The 18860-nt window shown below is 44.7% G+C and overlaps 1 protein-coding gene across 1 annotated transcript; it reads left to right on the top strand.

Moving 5' to 3' along the window:
* Window positions 1–5520: 5520 nt before the first annotated feature.
* On the top strand, window positions 5521–17516 carry MUL1 (mitochondrial E3 ubiquitin protein ligase 1). Its single transcript, XM_003413427.4, has 4 exons — window positions 5521–5740; window positions 12655–12742; window positions 13486–13606; window positions 16787–17516. The coding sequence occupies exons 1-4, from the start codon at window positions 5621–5623 to the stop codon at window positions 17514–17516; spliced, it is 1059 nt and encodes a 352-aa protein (XP_003413475.1). The 5' UTR covers window positions 5521–5620.
* Window positions 17517–18860: the final 1344 nt, after the last annotated feature.

The following is an 18860-nucleotide window of genomic DNA, read 5'->3' as shown; positions in this document are numbered from 1 at the left end:
CCATACGGTTTCCAAGGAGCGGCTGGTTGATTCAAACTGCCAATCTTCGGTTAGCAACCAAGCTCTGAACCACTGCGCCACCAGGGCTCCAGTTGTGGTATAGTGTGTTAAAATTAAACAACTTCCCAGAAGCCTGGACAGTGCTCCAAGGACTTCTGGGCATCTTATCATTAAATATCCCCCTGCAAACCAACCTCATTAATCTCTTTTGTTTTCCCAAGGACTTTGCTGACTTTGAGGTAACAGATGGTAGGCGTTTAACCTAGAAGTTTCTTTTCGCCAAGACCTGTGTCTCTAGGATTTTGTGTATTTCGCATGAGTTGTTCTTCTGCACTACTGTATAATCTTCAAAGAACCAACTGTACATTCTTTCTTATATCACAAGATTGTAAATGGCATATAAGTGAAAAAAAAATCAGTTCGAGATAGACGAAGTAGTTTCTCTGGAACTGACTGCTCATTTGAAAACGCGTTTCCCTCTCTCTCTTAATAAATAGTTGATCTCTTTAATTGTCATAATCTTATTATTTTTAACAGTTCATACAATGGCATACTATTCATCAATAAAAAAGGAACAAATGAACTATTGATACATGTAACAACATGGATAAATCTGACAATAATTCTTAGTAGTATGTCAATAAAGCTGACTATAAAAGAAAAGCACAGTGGCCTGGCCATAACTCACATACGTAGTTGTGTGTTGCCTATTTTTGTGTTCTCAGTTTATAAATCCCTGGGCAACCGTGTCAAAGAGTTTCAAAGTGTGAGAATGCCTCGTCAGTCCCCATCAGAGGCCGGTCCTTTTCCTGATGTTTGTGGTGCTGGTGAGGCTTAGACCCACAGCTCCATCCTCACGGATCATTTTGCTTTCCATCTTTGCCACTGGAACCTTTTTCCTGTCAATTGTAAGTAGGTCCCACTCGTCCAATGGAGACTGAGAAAGTGACCCCAATGGGCGTCACTTATTTGGGAAGGGAAATCCTCAAAGCCCACACCCTTCTATGAGCTTCTGGCAGCATCCTCAGGGCTGGACAGTTGACCAGCTCGCTGACCTGTAGGCAACTTTGATCCCTCCTTGCTCTTCAGACCCTTTCACAAACTGCCTTGAATAGTAATCTTTCGGGTCCTTGCCCCCTGTTCTCTACTAAACTGTACTCCAATGCACTTCCTTTTTGCTATAGCTATTGAGGAGCTCAAAATTGGTGCCAAATGCAATGATTGGAGTTCCTGGTTGGTGCAAATCGTTAACATGCTTGGCTGCTAACTGAAAGGGTGGAAGCTTAAGTTCACCCAGAGCTGCTTCAGAAAAAACGGCCCGGTGATCTACTTCTGGAAAATCAGCCATGGAAAACCCTATGGAGCACAGTTTACTCTGATACCCGTGGAGTCACCCTGAGTTGGAATCGGCCCAATGGCAACCGGCACCGGTACTCGTAGGTGACTAGCACAGGGTAGTTTCTTGCTCCATTTAGCTGGTTGTTGTTTCCTCCTTATTTTTGATATTTTGTTTTACAATGTGTTACATTTTATAAGGTCATCTCAGATTCTTTTCATAAATAGATGGGGTTTAAATTCTTTTAAAAAAAGAAACAAGCTCCCCTATACTCTCTGTGAGTCACAGGGACACCGTTATCCCTGTGTCCCCACTGTGCACCCCGGATAGTATGTTGCATGGAATAAATGCTCATTAAAAATATGCTGAATACATTAAATAATTTTAGTCATTATTTTTATGTTCGGGGTTCTCCCAAGAGAAAGTTCTGCAAGGCAACTGAGTGACAATCTCCCGTCATCATTAACATCTTTTCTATTTCCTGTTTCCCGTAATGTTAGTGCAGGAGCTAAGACGCCTGCTCTCATATTGACTTGTGACACTGTTGTCACACTGGCTGGACAGCTGAAGCGGGCATTTACCCAGGGGATCGCAGGGAGATTGTCCCCCTCTGAGGGGAAATCCGGAGCTCAATGTTTCCAGTGGTGGCATTGTCCTCAGTGGTCCTGTCTCTCCCAGGTTTGCCCTTCACCCTCTAGAATCTCCTGGTGCCTTAGGAATTTACCCCCCTTTCTCCAAGTCAGAGGCTCATCTTTAGCTGGTGACTCAATGAGGACAGCCATTTTGAGCTGGGAATGGTTCCCGAGGGACATCTGGCTGCAGCTGAAATTGCCCATCTTTCATGGCTCCTAACCAGGTCCACAGGACTTAAATTCCAAAGTGTTCCGATAGGACCCTGCTCAGCATGCCTAATGAAGGATTTCAGCCTTTGGCAAGAAAAAAAAAAAAAAAAAAGGTAGGGCTAGTTAAAACCAAACTGTCTCATTTCAGAGTAATGGTCTTTTAACAAGCTCCCAAGGAACCCGTAACAGGGCTGAACCAAAGAAAGCTGAGGGCCCAAAATAGTCAGATGCTGTGAACAAGAACCCCTAACCTATTTGCTGTGGAGATACCTCAGAGTTTTCAGTTTTATGACTCCCCTTTTGTTCTATCTCTCACTCTGATCTAAGGACATAAGAATTTTGATGATGAAAAAATGGGTTAGATCATGCCCTGCTGGTCCTCAAAAAGGTTTATTAGCTCCCATCCCCAAAATGATGAAGTTTAAAGTTTTGAATTGGCGTAGGATCTGGCCCCAACCCTCCTTTTCAATTGCTCCCTGCTCTGTCTCACACATCCTGGTCTCTGGCTATCCTGGCCAACTCTGGGTAGCTGTGCATCTTTTGCTCATCTTGTTCCTTCTGCATGAAGTCTTTCCTATCCTATCCTGGCCCTCCATTCCACCCTCCATTCTGTTTCCAGTTACTGGCTAGTCAATTCCGACTCATGGAGATGCCACATGTATCAGAGTAGAACTGTGCTCCATACGGTTTTCAATGGCTGACTTTTCGAAGTAGATTGCCAGGCCTTTCTTCTGAGGCATCTCTGGGTGGACTGAAGCCTATAGCCTTTCAGTTAGCAGCTAGCACATTAACTGTTTGCACCACCCAGGGACACCCCATTCTGTTTACAGCGCTCGAATTCTCTCGTCTTCCGCAAATTTGGACACGCTGGTGGTGTAGTGGTTAAGAGCTATAGCTGCTAACCAAAAGGTCAGCAGTTCAAATCCACCAGGCGCTCCTTGGAAACCCTATGGGGCAGTTCTACTTTGTACTATAGGGTCCGACTGTGGGTCGGAATTGACTCAGCGGCAACAGGTTTGGCTTTCTTTGTTTTGATGAGAATAAATAGCTCCCTCTACCGCCCGTCAATGGCACTTTGGTTGCCCTAATTACATTTAGCCTGGAATAGGTAACTTGGAGCCCTGGTCGGGCAGTGCTTAAGAGCTATGGCTGCTAACCAAAAGGTTGGCAGTTTGAATCCACCAGCCTCTCCTTGGAAATCCTATGGGGCAGTTCTACTCTGAACTATAGGGTTGCTATGGATCGGAATCGCCTCGATGGCAATGGGTTAATAGGTAACCCGGCCCATTTCTGCCTCCCCACGGGACCAAACAATCAGAGGGCAGAGCCTATATATGGTACCTCCTAGAGTGAGTCGGAATTGACTCGATGGCAATGGTTATTATTATTAGAGCTCAGCCCAGAGCCTGGGACCCAGAAGACAATTGTTGGTTGTGGTGTAGTTGGAGTTTTTTTTTTTTTTTAATTCAAGTTTTATTAAAACTTATTAAAGTTTTATTGAAATATACCATACATTCACACTCAAAAAGTACAGAAGAGTGAGAAGTCACCCTCCCTGTTCTCTAGCCACCCAGTTCCCTTCCATGGAAAGAACCAATATTATCATTTTTGGGGGGAATCTTTCCAGAGATATGCAACCAAACACATATATTGGCCCCCCTCCTTTTGAAAATAAATACCACCACATTCAAACTGTTTTGCAGTTTGCTTTTTTTCACTTTAAGATGCACACATACATATATATTTAAAATTTTTTTTATTGTGCTTTAAGTGAAAGTTTACAAATCAAGTCAGTCTCTCATAGAAAAAATTTATATACACCTTGCTATATACGCCCATACATATTTTTAATTTAACCAACTTTTTAACCAAGTGATTATTGATAACATTTAGGTTGTTTTTATTAAAAATGATATTAAAATGAATAACATTGTACATCTGTTATTTTCATATGTGAGTATTTATGTAGGAAGAATTCCTAGAAGTGGACTTGCTAGGTGGACGGGTGTGGGTACTTTTAATCTTGATTAACATGGCCCAGTTGTTCTCCATAAAGAATGTCCAGTTTTATACCCACAAGCAATGTATGGGAGTCTGCTTCCCCACACCTTTGTGTTATCAAACTTTATAACAAGTTCCAATAAAAAAAATTAAAGGTAGACTTCATTTTAAATTTGTGTGTGTGTGTGTGTTTTAAACATCACTGATACACTGGGGTGTTGACAATCTAGGGATTATAACCCCATGGTCATAGAACGTAATTCTTGACTCCAAGCACATTTAAGGAATGGGGTAGAAAAATGTCATGGATATCCAGCTGCTTTAGTAAAGAGATTTTACTTTTGTGGGGCAATCTGCAGTTTTTAGACACTTTTTAGCATATTTGGTCAACGGATACATCCTATACTGTCAAGAATTTCAAGCATAACCTGTATGACAGCTCAGTGAACATATGCTTTGCAGGCCTGATGTTTTGGATACAATTTGGGGGTACCTCTGATTATTTTAGGAATGAGATGCACTAGAGAGGTCAGAGAAATGGTCAGGACAAAATATGTATTAACGCACCTGGGTTTGAAGCCTGTCTCTATCACTTTCAGCTGTGTAACTCTGGGCAAATTATTTAACCTGCGTCTCAGGTTCTGTAATCTGCCTCATAGTATTGAGACAATTAAATGGGATGATGCCTATAAAACTTTTTGGCGTACTACCTGACATATAAGGGGCATTCTATAAAAGTAGCTGTAATTATTACTTAGCGAACAATACGTGGTTATATGTGGTGGTGGCAGATTAAGGGGCTACTGTGGTGATATAAATTTCTCTTCACCAGAGTTAAGGACTTTGGTGTGGGGTAAATCCCTAACATTCGCTAGCACTATGGCTTTGAATAAGTTACCTAGCCTCTCTGACCTCAGTTGTCTCATCTGTAAAGTGGACAGAATAAAATTCAAGTCTTAAGGTTTGCCCTGAAGCTTAAATGTGTAATACCAAGCACACGTAAGTATTGAGGCATCAAACAACCCAGTAACTCCAGGAAATCAGAGGGACGGAGGCCAGGGCGACGCGGGCAAATCGGGCTGTGGCTGGTGAGCCCCGGGTCGGAGAGAAAAAGGTCACGAACTGCCAGGCGACCTATCAGCTCTCCAAAACCATCCCTCTAAGACCTAAGTCTGGAAACTCCACCTCTCGGGGTGGGGTGGGGTGGGGGGTGGGGGTCGCAGCAGAGCGGCGGTCACCTTGGCAACCCCGTCTTCCGGCCCTCTTTGCCCCGCCTCCGCTTCAGGTTCTGATGTACGCGTCATCGCCGCGCGACGGGTTATGGGTTTTCGGGAAGTGCCCTGGGGGTGGGGGGGTGAGGTCCCGAGTGGAGGAAAGTGGCCGGCGGAGGTGGCGGGCCCAGACTCTGCCTCTCGGACTGCATCCAGACCTCGGCGCAGCCATGGAGAGTGGAGGGCGGCCTTCGCTGTCCCAGTTCATCCTCCTGGGCACCAGTTCCGTCGTCACTGCTATCCTGTACTCCGTATACCGGCAGAAGGCCCAGGTCTCCCATGAACTGAAGGTCAGTGATGAGGCACGACTGGCCTCAGCCGGGTCATCTCTGCGCCCGGTAAAGATGAGCCCACGACTCTCCTAGGGCCGCTCCACAGCCAGAAACTACAAAAGAGGAAACAGGCTTTTAGAGAGTGTCACCCGCTCAGCAAATGGAGGAGCTAGGATCAGAATCCAGGTCTCATGATAACAGGTTCATGCCCATTTTCTCTTAAGTTCCTCTCATTACTCATAATGAATCTTGACTTCATTAATTTGTTCGACAAATATTTACTGAACACCTAATATGCGCCAGGCTCTGAGAATATAGCGATGAGTAGAACAGACGAAAGTCCCTGCTCTCCTGGAGATTCCATTTTAGTACAGGCAGACAGACAAAAGCAAGTAAATCATTTGGTATGACAGATGGTGATAAATGCTATAGAGTAATGCAGGAAAAAGGGGAAAGGGAGTACTAGAGAAAGGAGGTTTGCTGTTTTAATTAAGGTAACATTAGCCCAGGATCCCGGAAGAGATGAGGGAGTGGGCCATGCACATTCCTAGCAGGAGAGTACATTCTGGACCTTGGACCATGCCCAGTTATTTAACCACTCAGCTCCTTGCTACTTCGAAACCTTCCTTTTTATGTGATAGCTGTTTTTAAAATAATTCTGTTTTTGGACTGCATTTTATAGTTTACAAAACACATTTCCATCTTGGTTTTAATTTTTTCTTCTTAATAACTTCTCGGGTTAGATGAAATGACGATTACCTCCAGATTGCAAATTGAGACTTAGAGGAAAGGTCTGACAACTAGTCAGCCTGGAAGTGAAGCTTAGGTGTTTTGATTCCAAGTGTAGGGTTTTTTTGTTTTTTTTTTTTTTTTGCTTGACCACATTGGTTTATTGTGACTGTCTGACTGGCCCATGAGAGATGGACCTGTTTAGGTCAGGGGCGGGATCTTATTTGTCTTTCTTCTTTCCCTCTAGGTTCTAATTTGGTGCTTGGCAAGTGGTAGATGCTCAGTAAATGTTTGTGGATTCGTTTTGGCTGAAATGTCACAGTACAGCAGTTAAGACCCTAATTGTCATTTATATGAAAGATGAAGCCCTAAACTTGATCGATCACAATATCACATTCTTTTCAGTAGGGGCTTAGAAACAAATATATGAAATTGCTGCTATGAGGGAAGTTATTTATTTATTTTTTTATTGAACTCGAGGTGAAGGTTTAGAGAACAAACCGGTTCCTCATCAAACAGTACATACATTGTTGTGTGACGTTGGTTAGCAACCCCACAACATGTCAGCACTCTCCGTTCTCAACCCTGCGTTCTCTATTACCAGCTTTCCTGTTCCCTCCTACTTTCCAGTCCCAACCCCAGGGCTGGTGTGCCCTTTCAGTTTTGTTTTGTTCCATGAGCCTGTTCAACCTTTAGCTGAAGGGTGAACCTCAGGAGTGACCTCACTACTTAGCCAAAAGGGTGTCTGGGGGCCATATTCTCAGGGTTTCTCCAGTCTCTGTCAGGCTTAATTGTGCTCATGAGGAACCTTTACATAGATCAGGAGGCAATTGTTGGAACAGAACAAGGGGATACTGATTGGTTTAAAGGCAGAAAAAGTGTACGTCAGGGTTGTATTCTTTCACCATACCTATTCAGTCTGTATGCTGAACAAATAATCTGAGAAGCTGGACTGTATGAAGAAGAATGGGGCATCAGGATTGGCGGAACACTCATTAACAGCCTGCGTTATGCAGATGACACAACCTTGCTTGCTGAAAGTGAAAAGAACTTGAAGCACTTACTAATAAAGATCAAAGACCACAGCCTTCAGGATGGATTGCACCTCAACATAAAGAAAACAGAAATCCTCACAACTGGACCAATGAGCAACATCATGATAAATGGAGAAAAGATTGAAGTTGTCAAGGATTTCATTTTACTTGGATCCACAATCAACAGCCATGGAAGCAGCAGTCAGGAAATCAAAAGACGCATTGCATTGGGTAAATCTGCTGCAAAGGACCTCTTTAAAGTGTGGAAGAGCAAAGATGTCACCTTGAAGACTAAGGTGCGCCTGACCCAAGCCATGGTATTTTCAGTTGCGTCATATGCATGTGAAAGCTGGACAGTGGATAAGGAAGACTGAAAAATTGACGCCTTTGGATTGTGGTATTGGTGAAGAATATTGAACATACCGTGGACTGCCAAAAGAGTGAACAAATCTGTCTTGGAAGAAGTACAGCCAGAATGCTCCTCAGAAGCAAGGATGGCGAGACTGTGTCTAACATACTTTGGACATGTTGTCAGGACAGTCCCTGGAGAAGGACATCATGCTTGGCAGAGTACAGGGTCAGCGTAAAAGAGGAAGACCCTCAACAAGGTGGATTGACAAAGTGGCTGCAACAATGAGTTCAAGCATAACAACGATCGTAAGGATGGCGTGGGACCAGGCAGTGTTGCGTTCTGTTGTGCATAGGGTCGCTATGAGCCAGAACCAACTTGACGCACCTAACAACAACAATAACTGTCAGGCCAGCAAGTCTGGTCTTTATTTTTGAGTTAGAATTTTGTTCTACATTTTTCTCCAGCTTTGTCCGGGACCCTCTATTGTGATCCCTGTCAGAGCAGTCAGTGGTGGTAGCCAGGCACCATCTCAGTCTGGTGGAGGCTGTGGTAGATGTAGTTCATGGACTAATCTTTCCCTTGTGTCTTTAGTTTTCCTCATTCTTCCTTGCTCCCGAAGGGATGAGACCAGTGGAATGTCCTACATGGCTGTTCACAGGCTTTTAATACCACAGATGCTACTCACCAAAGTAGAATGTAGAACATTTTCTTTGTAAATTCTGTTATGCCAATTGAGCTAGATGTTCCCTGAGACCATGGTCCCCACAGCCCTCAGTCCAGCAATTCAGTCCCTGTGAGGGGAGTTTTGGAATCTCTCAGGAATGAGCCAAGTTCCCAGGCAATTGGATTTGCGGTGTCAGTGGCATCCTAGTGAGATTCCTGCTGTCTGCTCATTTGCTTAATTAAATAACCATGTGATTGGCTATGAGTGTGGCTGATATTTCACTTTCTGACTCTTTGAAATCAATTTGGCCTCAAGTTGGCTAGATGTGGAATTTTCTGAAGAGGTGGACTCTCCAGAGCCCATGTTTGGGCGACCTTAAAAACCTTTCCAGTTAGTAACCAAATGAGGATGAAATAGCCCCTTCCTGGAAAAAGAGTTGGGACTGTAATATTTTAGATTTTATTTTCTCAATCAAATTACAAAACTTCCAGAGTAGGGTACTTGTCTTATCCTCGTGCATCGCTCATAGTGATTGGGAATGCATTTTTGTGCCAGCCTTTGGGCTGGATCCCGTCATCCCTCAAGGCTCATTTCATCTGTGTAAAAATCCGTGAGCTTGTGTTCTCCTCCTCCTTTACAGCTCTGGAAGCTGAGACTCGGGTACGTTAAGTAACCCAAAGTCACAAAGCTTGATTGTGAAGCTCTATTAAAACTAAGGTCTTTCTGACCGTACCACTCTCCTTCCTTTAAAAAAATTCTGATCAGCCATCCTGTGGCGGATACTTTACCAGCTGTGGGACTTTGGCCAATCACTTCATCTCTCTGAGCCTCAGTTCCCTTATCTGAAATTGGAGCTAATCATAATGCCTACCTTATAGGAATGTTAGGGGCAATAAATGCATTTAAAGTGAGTAGCATAGTGTCAGGTACCTAGTATATCTAAATGTTTATTTATTCATTAATTTATTCATCAAACATTTATTGAGTGCCTTCTACGTGTCAGGCCATGTTCTTGGCACGAGGAGTACAGCAGCGACCAAGGCAAAACAAGGTCCTAGCCCTCCTAGTCCAGTGGAGGGAAACAGATAATAAACAAGTAAATGATTTGTAAGTGTTAGTTGTTATTTTATTATCTTTTCAGTATGGGCGGTTAATAAGTTTTTATTGACCTTGCTCCTGTCATTTACTGGCTAGCAGTAACTTAAACTTGTTATCTTTTGACTCATAGCGACCCGTGTGACAGAGTAGAGCAGCCCCATAGGGTTTTCTTGGTTGTAATGTTAATGGAAGCGGGTTGGCAGGTCTTTCTCCTGTGGAGCTGCTGGGTGGGTTCGAACCAGCAACCTTGTGGTTAGCAGCCAAACGCTTTACCGTTACGCTACTAGGGCTTCTTAACTTAGAGTGACCTCAATGTGTCCAGCACGTCATCACTTCTTAGAGGTTACTTATCTGGCGTTCTTCAGATTTGCTGACGGGAATACAGGGAATCCCAGCACCCAGCACAGTGCCTAGTACGGAGATGCTCAGGAAATGTGCGTCAAGTTTATTATTTATTTTGGTCGTCTGGTTTCCCAAGCAGAACCCTGGTGGCGCAGTAGTTAAGAGCTTGGCTGCTAACAAAAGGTCAGCAGTTGGAATCCAGCAGCCTCTCCTTGGAAACCCTATGGGGCAGTTCTGCTCTGTCCTGTAGGGTCCCTATGAGTTGGAATCGACCCAGTGGCAGCGGGTTTGGGTTCTTTTTTTTTTTTTTTTGGCTTCCCAAGCACAACAGGTTGGAAGCTATGAATTGCTGGGGGTGAGGGAACGACGGCTTGTTAGAGGACAACAGCAACAGAAGTGACCTTGTTTACTTTATTATGAGTGGGAAGAAGGACAAGTGAAAAAGTAAAAGAAGAAATTGTCTGGCTCCAGTTAACAGAGACTTGCCCTAACAAAGCAAAGACATTCCTTCATTAATAATGCAGAGCATTAATTCACAAAGGTGGTGGTGATAATAATACCCACTGGTTCCCAAGCCCTTGCCATGTATTAGGCACTAAATTAGGTGCTGTATACACAAATCCTTTGGCTCTATGGCTCTCTTTTATCAACAAGAGGTGAAATTATGTTCCATCTGCAGTATGAAGATAGCAAATTGATTAGTACCTTTCATATTTTCATTAAAAAAAAGGTTAACATTAAGAGGAGTGTGTGTTTGCTTAGCTGGAGAAAGAGTGGATGTGGCAGCCTGGTTCTCCAGTGATGCCAGAGAGCCGAGCCGAGCCTCCGCCCTGTGCCTGCTGAGGCTTTACCACTTGGAGGACACAGCTTTGGAATCTGAGTTTCCATAGTCTCCTTCCTGCCTGATTTCTTCATTTTCTCAACGTGAAAAATTTAGCAGTCTTTTTTCTTTTTTGTCTCTCCCTTTCTCTTCTAGCTTTATTTTTTTAATTGTGCTTTAGGTGAAAGTTTACAAAGCAAATTAGTTTCTCATTAAACAATTAATAGACAAATTGTTTTGTGACATTGGTTGCCAACCCTGCGATGTGTCCACACTCTCCCATTCCCCACCCTGGGTTCCCGGTTTCCGTTCGTCCAGTTTTCTGGTCCCTTCCTGCCTTCTCATCTTTGCTCCTGGGCTGGTGTGCCCTTTAATCTCATGCACAATTGGACTACAAAGCATGTTCCTCACGTGTGTTATTGGTTGGCCCTATAGACTGGTCTGGGAACCTTGGTGGCATAGTGGTTAACTGCTGCGGCTGCTAACCAAAAGGCTGCTGGTTCGAATCCACCAGATGCTCCTTGGAAACTCTATGGGGCAGTTCTGCTCTGTTCTATAGGGTTGCTATGAGTCAGAATTGACGCAACGGGTTTGGTTTTGGTTTTTATAGACCTAAGATTTGGCTGAAGGGTGAACCTCAGGAGTGTGACTTCAGCAGTGAGTTAAAAGGGTGTCTGGGGGCATACTCTCCAGTCTCTGACAGACCAGCAAGGCTGGCCTTTTTTTGTGTGTGTGTGAATTTGAATTTTGTTCTACATTTTTCTCCCACTCTATTGCAAACCCTGCCAGAACAGTTTGTGGTGGTAACTGGGTGCCATCTAGCTATTCTGGGCTCAGTCTGGTGGAGGTTGTGGTAGTTGTGGTCCATTAGTCCTTTGGACTCATCTTTCCCTCGTGTCTTTGATCTTCTTCATTCTCCTTTGCTCCGGTCCGGATGGGACCACTAGATATATCTTAGATGACCACTCACAGGCTTTTAAGACCCCAGAGTCTACTCACCACCATCAGATATAGAACATTTTCTTTATAGACTGTTATGCCATTTGAGCTAGATGTTCCCCAAGACCATGATCCCCAGCCCTCAGCCCAGTAGCTTGGTCCCTCAGGGCATTTGTATGTGTCTGTGAAGCTTCTGTGACTTTGCCCTGGTCAAGTTGTACTGACTTTTCCAGTATTGTGTACTGTCTTACCCCTCGCCAGAGTTATTACCACTTACCTACTATTTAGTTAGTATTTTCCCTCTCCACCCCTCCTATCCTTTGTAACCATCAAAGATTGTTTCTTTCTGTGTGGAAACATTTTCGTGTGTTTTTATAATGGTGGCCTCTTACATTATTTATCCTTTTTTGCGACTGACGTATTTCACTGAGCAGAATGCTCTACAGATTCATTGATGTTGTGAGATGTTTTGTGGATTTGTCATTGTTCTTTGTTATTTCGTAGTATTCCACTGTGTGTATGTGCCATAGTTTGTCCCTGTAACTACTGAAGGGCACTTAGGTTTTTTCCACCTTTTTGCTATTGTGAATAATGCTACAGTGAACATGGGTGTACATACGTCTATTCGTGTGAAGGCTCTTATTTCTCTAGGATCTATTCCTAGGAGTGGAATTGCTGGATCATACGGTATTTCTATTTCTAGCTTTGGAAGGAAGCGCCATATCATTTTCCAAAATGGTTGTACCATTTTGCATTCCCACCAGCAGTGTGTAAGAGTTCCGGTTTCCCTGCAGCCTTGCCAACATCTGTTATTTTCTGTTTTTTTTTATTCATGTCAGTAATGTTGGGGTGAAATGGTATCTCATTGTAGTTTTGATTTGTCTTTTTTGCCCTTTAAGTTTGATTGAGCATGTCAGTACTCAACAGTTAATTTAATATGCTATTTGCATTTAGGGAGCTAAAAAAATCCACTTGGGTGAAGATCTAAAGAGTATTCTTTTGGAAGCTCCAGGAAAATGTGTGCCTTATGCTGTTATTGAAGGTATGTTTATTTATTGGTAAAATAAAAACCCATCCCTTCTTCCAAAAGTTTGATAAAGATCTACTTGACTGACACTAAGGGTCTTTTGTGGCAATGTGGCAGTGGTCCAGAACATGGGATTTGGGGTCAGAGAGACCTGGGTTATTTGCTGTGTGGTCTTGGGGAAACTACCAAACCTTCCTGAACCACTGTTTCCCCATCTCTAAAATAATACCTACTTTATGGAGTTGTAAGACTTAAATGATGCAATCTGTAAAGTGCTTAGCAGTTGTTGTTATTATTAGGTGCCGTCAAGTCGGTTCCAACTCACAGAGACCCTGTGTACAACAGTACGTCACACTGCCTGGTCCTGCACCATGCTCACAATCGTTATGGTCGAGCCCATTACTGCAGCCACTGTGTCAATCCGTATGCTCAGCAGAGTACCCCGCAAAATGTAACTTAAAAAAAAAAACAAAAACCCACTGCCATCGAGTTGATTCCGACTCATAGCGACCCTATAGGACAGGGTAGAACTGCCTGATAGAGTTTCCAAGGAGTGCCTGGCGGATTTGAACTGCCGACCTCTTGGTTAGCAGCTGTAGTGCTTAACCACTGTGCCACCAGGGTTTCCAATGTAACTTATGATGATAAAAATTTCATCATTGTTAATAAACTAACTCAAGCTAAAATCACAATTTTAATTACTTTAAAGGGGAGGGCAGAGACATTCTTCAGAAATAACACAATTTGTTTCTACTTAGGAGCTGTGCGATCTGTTAAAGAAACGCTCAACAGCCAGTTTGTGGAAAATTGCAAGGGGGTAATTCAGCGTCTCACACTTCAGGAGCACAAGATGGTGTGGAATCGAACAACTCACCTTTGGTAAGTATTCTTTCTCCACTGACCGAAAAACTCACAGCTGGCCGTTCAAATGCTGGCGTCCTGGATCTGGTTTCTGTGTTTTCAGCCTCACCTGAAGCAAGTTGTAGACCAGTCCCTCTATGCTGATGATATTCTTCATGTGTGGTCCGTGGACCTCCTACATCGGAAACACCTAGGCATCTTCTGAAAATGCATGTTCCTGGGCTCCATTCCAGACCTACAGAATCCGAATTTCTAGGACGGGGCACCCAGAACCTGTGTTTTTCACAATATCTCTGTTGATTCTTATGCACAATAAAGTTTGAGAACCATTGATTTATGAATTTATTAAAAATAATTTTGTGCCGTTACAGGAAGTACCATTTTTCTAACTGATCCTAGTGGTTTTGTTTTGGATATTGATTGTATAGTGGCAAAAGGAAATAAATGGTACAGGCCATTTATGACGGTATTTGTCGTCCCACTGATACCACTTGAGGACCTAAAAATTGTTGTTGTTAGGTCATGTTGAGTCGGTTCCGACTCATAGCAACCCTGTGTACAACAGAAAGAAGCGTTGCCCGGTCCTGTGCCATCCTCACAGTTGTGCTTGAGCCCATTGTTGCAGCCGTTGTGTCAGTCCATCTCATCGAGCGCCTTCCTCTCTTCCACTGACCCTCTGCTTTACCAAGCATGATGTCCTTCTCCAGGGACTGGTCTCTCCCGCTGATATGTCCTTAGCACATGAGATGAAGTCTCGCCATCCCCGCTTCCAAGGAATACTGTCGCTATACTTCTTCCAAGACAGATTTGTTCCTTCTTCTGGCAGTCCATGGCATAGTCAGTATTCTTCACCAACACCGTCATTCAAAGGCATCAGCTCTTTGGTCTTCTTATTTGTCGTCCAGCTTTTGCATGCATATGAAGTGATGGAAAATATGGTTTGGGTCAGGGGCACCTTAGTCCTGAAGGTGACGTCTTTGCTTTGGAACAATTTAAAGAAGTCTTTTGCAGCAGGTTTGCCCAGTGCAATATGTCCTTTAATTCCTGATTGCTGCTTTCATGGGCGTTGATTGTGGATCAAAGTTAAATGAATTCCTTGACAACGTCAATCTTTTCTCCATTTATCATGATGTTGCTCATTGGTCCAGTTGTGAGGATCTTTGTTTTCTTTATGTTGAGGTGTAATCCATACGGAAGGCTGTGGTCTTTGATCTTTAGTAAGTGCTTCAAGTCCTCTTCACTTTCAGCAAGTAAGGTTGTGTCATCTGCATATCGCAGGTTGTTAATGAGTCTTCTACCAATCCTGTTGCCCCGTTCTTCTTCATACAGTCCAGCTTCCTGGATTATTTGCACAGCATACAGATTGAATAAGAACAGTGAAAGAATGCAGCCCCGATGCACACGTTTCTTGATTTTAAACCATGTAGTATAACCTTGCTCTGTATGAATGACTGCTTCTTGGTCTATGTACAGGTTCCACATGAGCACAGTTAAGCATTCTGGAATTCCCATTCTGTGTAGTGTTATGCATAATTTGTTATGATCTACACAGTTGGATGCCTTTGGATAGTCAGTAATAAACAGGTAAACATGTTTCTAGTATTCCCTGCTTTTAGCCACGATCCATCTGACATCAGCAGTGATACCCCTTGTTTCACGTCCTCTTCTGAATCCGGCTTGAACTTCTGGCAGTTCCCTGTCAGTGTTCCCTGTCAATGTCACTGTCAGTGTCGGAATCGACTCGATGGTACTGGGTGTTTTCCTGTCAATGTGCTGGTGCAATTGCTTTCGAATGATATTCAGGAAAATTTTACTTACATGTGATATTAATGATATTGTTCACTAATTTCTACATTCCCTTGGATCACCTTTCTTTGAAATGGGTACAAATATGGATCTCTTCCAGTCGGTTGGCCAGGTAGCTGTCTTCCAAATTTCTTGGCGTAGATGAGTGAGCACTTCAAGCACTGCATCCGTAGTTTGAAATGTATCAATTGGTATTCCGTCCATTCCTGGAGCCTTGTGTTTCACCAGTGCCTTCGGTGCAGCTTGGACTTCTTTCTTCAGTACCATCAGTTCTTGATTATATGCTACTTCCTGAAATGGTTGAACATCAACCAGTTCTTTTTGGTAAGGTGACTGTGTTCCGTCCATCTTCTTACAATGCTTCCTGAGTTGTTCGGTATCGCCTGTAGAATCCTTCCGTGTTGCATCTCGAGGCTTGGATTTTTTCTTCAGTTCTTTCAGCTTGAGAAATGCCAAGCGTGTTCTTCTCTTTTGGCTTTCTAACTCCAGGTCTTCCTACATTTCATTGTAATATCCTGTCTTCTCGAGCTGCCCTTTCGAAAGCCTCTGTTCAGCTCTTTTATTTCATCATTTCTTCCATACACTTCAGCTATTTTGCGCCCGAGAGCAGGTTTCAGAGTCTCTTCTGACATCCATTTTGGCCTATTCTTTCTTTCCTGTCTTTTTAACAGCCTTTTGCTTTGTTCATGCGTAATGTCCTTGATGTCCTTGCACAAGTCACCTGGTTTTCAGTCATTAGTGTTCAATGCATCTATTCTTGAGATGGTCTCCAAATTCAAGTGGGATATACTCAAGGGCGTATTTTGGCTCTCGTGGACTTGTTTTCATTTTCTTCAGTTTCAACTTGAATTTGCATAGGAGCAATTGATGGTCTGTTCTGCAGTCGGCCCCTGGCCTTGTTCTGACTGATGATACTGAGCTTTTCCATTGCCTCTTTCCACAGATGTAGTTGATTGATTCCTATGTATTCCATCTGGTGAGGTCCAAGTGTATAGTCACCATTATGTTGTTGAAAAACGGTATTTGCAATGAAGAAGTCGTTGGTCTTGCAAAATTCTATCATTCGATCTCCAATGTCTTTTCTATCACCAAGGCCATGTTTTCCAGCTACCAATACTTCTTCATTTCCAGCTTTTGCATTCCAATCACCAGTAATTCCGAATGCATCTTGATTGCATGTTTGATCAATTTCAGACTACAGAAGCTGGTAAAAAATCTTCAGTTGCCTCATAAAATTGAGAGGCAGCTGGATAATAGTGATTTCTTTTGTGTGTGTGTGTTTTTTTTAAAGTTACTCCAGACTTTATTCTGTCCTCCTGGCATTTGGGTGATCTCAACTCTGCCTGGGTGTATATGATGTCTTGTTTTATCTGAGTTCTCTTCTACTCTTAGGAATGACTATTCAAAGATCATCCACCAGAGAACCAATACGGTGCCATTTGACCTGGTGCCCCATGAAGACGGTGTGGATGTGGCTGTCCGAGTGCTGAAGCCCCTGGACTCGGTGGATCTGGGCCTGGAGACCGTGTATGAGAAGTTCCACCCCTCGATCCAGTCCTTCACTGATGTCATCGGCCACTACATCAGCGGTGAGCGGCCTAAAGGCATCCAGGAGACAGAGGAGATGCTGAAGGTTGGGGCCACCCTCACAGGGGTGGGTGAACTGGTCCTGGACAACAACTCTGTCCGCCTCCAGCCCCCCAAGCAGGGCATGCAGTACTACCTGAGCAGCCAGGACTTTGACAGCCTGCTGCAGAGGCAGGAGTCAAGTGTCCGACTGTGGAAGATCCTGACACTGCTCTTTGGCTTTGCCGCCTGTGCCACCCTCTTCTTCATCCTCCGAAAGCAGTACCTGCAGCGGCAGGAGCGACTGCGCCTCAAGCAGATGCAGGAGGAATTCCGAGAGCGCGAGGCCCAGCTGCTGAGCCGAGCCACACCCGAGGACAGGGAGAATCTGAAGAGTGCCTGTGTGGTGTGTCTGAGCAACTTCAAGTCCTGTGTCTTCTTGGAGTGTGGCCATGTCTGTTCCTGCACCGAGTGTTACCGCGCCTTGCCAGAGCCCAAGAGCTGCCCCATCTGCAGACAGGAGATCACCCGCGTGGTCCCCTTATACAATAGCTGACTGTCCTGAAGCTGCAGCAGACCTGGAAGTAACCCTCCCTTCCAGGGATTCTTATCTCCATACCTTTAAGAAAGCAGTGTTGGAGGGTGACCATCAATCTCCAGGTGTGACTGAGGGGTGGAGGAGAGCAGAGAAGGAACCTGCCTGATCCCACACATCCAGCCCAGGATGTGGCCCCCCTACCCAGCTTGAGGGGAGCCTTTCCACAGGGAGCATGAGAATTGGAGACCCACCCTGGGAAGATGTGGTGGCATGGTGGCGCTTCCAAGGAACCAGATAAGTGTGTCTGTAGTTGGAAACACCTCATCTCTTAAGTGCTAAAGTCAGTGATCTTCAGACCCTGTGTTGCCGTGTCTGGTCCTTTGTGGTGAACTGTTGATTCCTGTGGACTCGTGATAGGACTTGACCTGGGCCCAGGCTTGAATGACTCGGCCAGAATGGGAGGAAAACGGGATCTGAGGCAGTGTGTGCCTTGAGAGCTGTCTCTGAAGACACTGTCTTAGTTTCTCTTCCTTTTGCTTATAACGCGGGAAAAAGTCTTTATTCACAGTTGTCAGGCGAGCCGTGTGAGTTGTATCCCTTCCCCTCACCTGCCTTCTCCTTAATGTGTGCACGTGTGTGTGGAGGACAAGAGAGAGAAATCCAGCACATTGGCCTTCTACCTGATGCGTGTCACACTAGTCAGCAGGGTGAGGAGCGGTCACTTGAGGGGGCAGTTGGAATGATAGTCAGTGAGCACATCCCAGCTTGGCTGCAGCCCTCCCCCGTCTCTGCTGACCTAAGGGACTGACCTCAAGGCAGGGTCACCAGAGCACACACCTCTGGCCCTGACTTGGAACTCTTCTGGCATCTGGGTGCCAAGGGCTGGCTGCTGGTTGTCTCCGCCTGAGGATGGGCTGGAAAGGCTTCACCACCTCCAGGAAGCAGTCCGGACGCGGCTGCCCTCACCTGCTTTTGCAGCGTCTTTCCAAGGCTGTCTGTTACCAAGGGAAGTATCCAGCCAGCATCCTGATCACAGAGCCTTCTCAAAGCCCTCCCCTAACCCCCGCCCAGCTGAAGAGTTAACATCCCATGGGTGTGATCACATCGCCCTTCCTGCATTACCGCACCCCCCATCTGCCCTTCTTGAGCTTGCTAGTGCCAGCGTGGTGGGGAAGCCTCCCTCACCACCTCCAGGTAGTCAGAGGCCACGTGCACAGTTCTTTTTCACTTCCCTTCCCCATCTTTGAATATTCACCCCTCTGGTCCTCCTTTGTGTGGGGGAGGAGGGGGTGCTCTCAGGGGGCAGCACCAGTACTATGCAGTGTCCAGTGTGGACAGCACAAATTAAACTCTCCCAAACCA

This window comes from Loxodonta africana, chromosome 3 (assembly GCF_030014295.1).
Source record: "Loxodonta africana isolate mLoxAfr1 chromosome 3, mLoxAfr1.hap2, whole genome shotgun sequence".
Classification (NCBI taxonomy): domain Eukaryota; kingdom Metazoa; phylum Chordata; class Mammalia; order Proboscidea; family Elephantidae; genus Loxodonta; species Loxodonta africana.
Note: the sequence above shows the minus strand (reverse complement) of the source record. Positions and strands in the feature narration are given on the sequence as shown.

Bases quoted from the DNA above. Each gene is read 5' to 3' on its own strand.
- MUL1 (XM_003413427.4), top strand. From the start codon at position 5,621: ATGGAGAGTGGAGGGCGGCCTTCGCTGTCCCAGTTCATCCTCCTGGGC. The intron at 12,743-13,485 runs GTATGTTTATTT...GTTTCTACTTAG, and splicing joins GCCTTATGCTGTTATTGAAG to GAGCTGTGCGATCTGTTAAA. The intron at 13,607-16,786 runs GTAAGTATTCTT...TTCTACTCTTAG, and splicing joins AATCGAACAACTCACCTTTG to GAATGACTATTCAAAGATCA.